Source organism: Malurus melanocephalus, unplaced genomic scaffold (genome assembly GCF_030028575.1).
Source record: "Malurus melanocephalus ecotype Western Australia unplaced genomic scaffold, MMel_1.1 scaffold_2087, whole genome shotgun sequence".
NCBI lineage: Eukaryota > Metazoa > Chordata > Aves > Passeriformes > Maluridae > Malurus > Malurus melanocephalus.
This window is the reverse complement of record NW_026625319.1, coordinates 2,007-4,809: the sequence shown is the minus strand read 5'-3', so window position 1 is coordinate 4,809 and position 2,803 is coordinate 2,007. Positions and strand designations below refer to the sequence as shown.

Below are 2,803 nucleotides of genomic sequence, written 5' to 3'. Positions count from 1 at the left end.
CCCCAAAAATGAGTCTGGGACCCCCCAAATTGAGTCTGGGGGCTCCAAAGTCCCCCCAAAATGAATCTGAGTGGTTCAAACCCCCCCAAAATGAGTCTGGGGGTTCCAACCCCTCCCCAAATTGGGTCTGGGGGCTTTCAGACCCTCCCAAAATTCATTCTGAGTGTTCAACCCCCCCTGAATTGGGTCTGGGGGCTCCAAATCCCCCCCAAATTGAGTCTGGGGGTTGCAATCACACCCAAATTCATTCTTAGAGTACAAAGCCCCTCCCAAATTGGGTCTGGGGGTGATTTAGGACCCCTTGAATTGGGTCTGGGGGCTCCAACCCCCCCAAATTGAGCCTGGGGGTGATTCAGGACCCCCTGATTTGGGTCTGGGGGCTCCAATCACCCCCAAATTCATTCTGAGAGTTTGAAACACCCCCCAAATTGAGTCTGGGGTCTCCAAACCCCCCTAAATTAGGTCTGGGGTCTCCAAATCCCCCTGAATTGAGTCTGGGGGTGATTTAGGAGCCCCTGAATTGGGTCTGGGGTCCCTAAACCCTCCTAATTTGGGTCTGTGGGCTTTGAGACCCCCCCAAATTGAGTCTGAGGGTGATTTAGGAGCCCCCGATTTGGGTCTGGGGTCTCAGAGGCGCCGCAGCGCCCGTTTCCTGTCCCCCAAATTGGGTCTGGGGTCTCAGAGCCCCCCCAAACTGGGTCTGGGGGCTTTGAGACCCCCCCAAATTGAGTGTGGGGGAGTTTTAACCCCTCCCAATTTGGGTCAGGGGTCTCCAATCACCCCCAATTTGGGTCTGGGGTCTCAGAGCCCCCCCTGAATTGGGTCTGGGGTCTCAGAGGCGCCGCAGCGCCCGTTTCTTCTCCGTCCCCTTTTTCTTGGGGGGTCCCTTCCTGTCCCCCGCGTGTTTTTTGGGGACGGGACCCTCGGGGGGGGGCGGGGGAGGGGTCCCGGAGGGTCCCGGGGGCGGCTCCGATTTGGGGAGGGGTCCGGCGGCGGGGGAGGGGTGGATTTGGGGGATTTGGGGAATTTGGGGAGGGGTCCCCCGGGCGTGGATCTCGGTCAGGAGTTTGGCACGAACCGCGAATCGCTCGAAATCCTCCAGCAGCAGCCGCGCCGCCTCCTCGTTCAGAGCCGACTCCGGGTTGGGCTGGATCAGCAGGCATTTGATGGTCTGGGGGAGGGGACACCCCAAAAATCACCCCAAAAATATATGGAGTGATTTCCCAAAAAAATTCCCAAAAAAATTCCCCAAAAAATCTCATGAAAAATCCCAAAAAATCCTGCTCAAATTGCCAAAAAATCCCACTCAAAATCCCCAAAAATCTCGCTCAAATCCCACAAAATCGCACTCAAATCCCAAAAAATCCCATGAAAAATCCCAAAAAATCCCCCTCAAATCCCAAAAAATCGCGCTCAAATTCCCAAAAAATCCCACTCAAATCCCAAAAAATCCCGCTCAAATTCCCAAAAAATCCCGCTCAAATTCCCAAAAAATCCCGCTCAAATCCCAAAAAATTCCGCTCAAATCCCAAAAAATCCCGCTCAAAATCCCAAAAAATCGCGCTCAAATTCCCAAAAAATCCCACTCAAATCCCAAAACAGCCCGCTCAAATTCCAAAAAATCCCACTCATTTCACCCCAAAATGACCCCAAATTTGAGCTCCTCCTCTGGGGAGAGAGAAAAAAATGGGGAGGGGGATTGGGGGAGAGACCCCCAAATAAACCCCAAAAAGATTTGGGGTGATTTCCCAAAAAAATTCCCAAAAAAATCCCATTTTATTTCAATAAAATCCCATTCGATTCCCAAAAAATCCCATTTTTCTGCCCTGAAATGACCCCAAATTTGAGCTCCCTTTTCTGGGGGAGGGGGAAAATGGGGAATTGGGGAGGGGGAGATCCCAAAATAGACCCCAAAAAGATTTGGGGTCAGGCCCCAAAAAAATTCCCCAAAAAATCCCAAAAAAATCCCAAAAAATTGCGCTCAAATCCCACAAAATCGTGCTCAAATTCCCAAAAAATCCCATGAAAAAATCCCATTTTTCTGCTCTAAAATAACCCCAAATTTGAGCTCCTTTTCTGGGGGAGGGGAAAATTGGGAATTGGGGAGGGGGATCAGGGAGACCCCAAAAATCACCCCAAAAATATATGGGGTCAGGTGCCAAAAAATCCCGCTCAAAATACCAAAAAATCGCGCTCAAATTCCCAAAAAATCCCAGTAGTTTTGCACTTTTCTGTCCCAAAATGACCCCAAATTTCAACTCTTTGTCCCCAAATTCACCCCAAATCCCCTCCCAGTTTGTCCCAGTCCCATTTCCACTCATAAAACTCCCTTTTTTTCCCCCAAATCTCCATTTTTCACCCCAAATTCTCACCAGCAGCACGTGGCGCAGCCCCAGCTCCGCTCTCCAGTCCCAAAATCCCCATTTTTTCCCCTAAAATCCCCATGTTTTTTTCCCAAAACCCAAATTTTTTTCCCAAAATCTCATTTTTTCCCAAAATCCCCATTTTTCACCCCAAAATTCCCATTTTTCCACCCCAAATCCCCATTTCTTTTCCCCAAATCCCCATTTTTCACCCTAAAACTCCCATTTTTCCCCCTAAAATCCCCATTTTTTTTCCCAAAATCCTATTTTTTCACCCCAAACTCTCACCAGCAGCACGTGGCGCAGCCCCAGCTCCGCTCTCCAGTCCCTTTTCAGGACGTTCACACAAATTTCTCCGCTGGGGCCGACGTTGGGGTGGAAAATTTTGGTGATGAAAAATCCCTTTGGGGGAGCGGCTGGAAAATCCTTCCCCAGCACCA

The 2,803-nt window shown here is 50.2% G+C and overlaps 1 protein-coding gene across 1 annotated transcript; it reads right to left on the bottom strand.

Annotated features, from left to right (window-relative positions):
- Window positions 1-706: 706 nt before the first annotated feature.
- On the bottom strand, window positions 707-2,801 carry UBE2S (ubiquitin conjugating enzyme E2 S; the record flags this gene model as incomplete). The annotated part of the gene is made up of 2 exons (XM_057388545.1): window positions 707-1,171; window positions 2,652-2,801. Coding segments are annotated over 2 exons (489 nt in total), but the record flags the coding sequence as incomplete, so codon positions are not given.
- Between the last annotated feature and the right edge of the window lie 2 nt (window positions 2,802-2,803).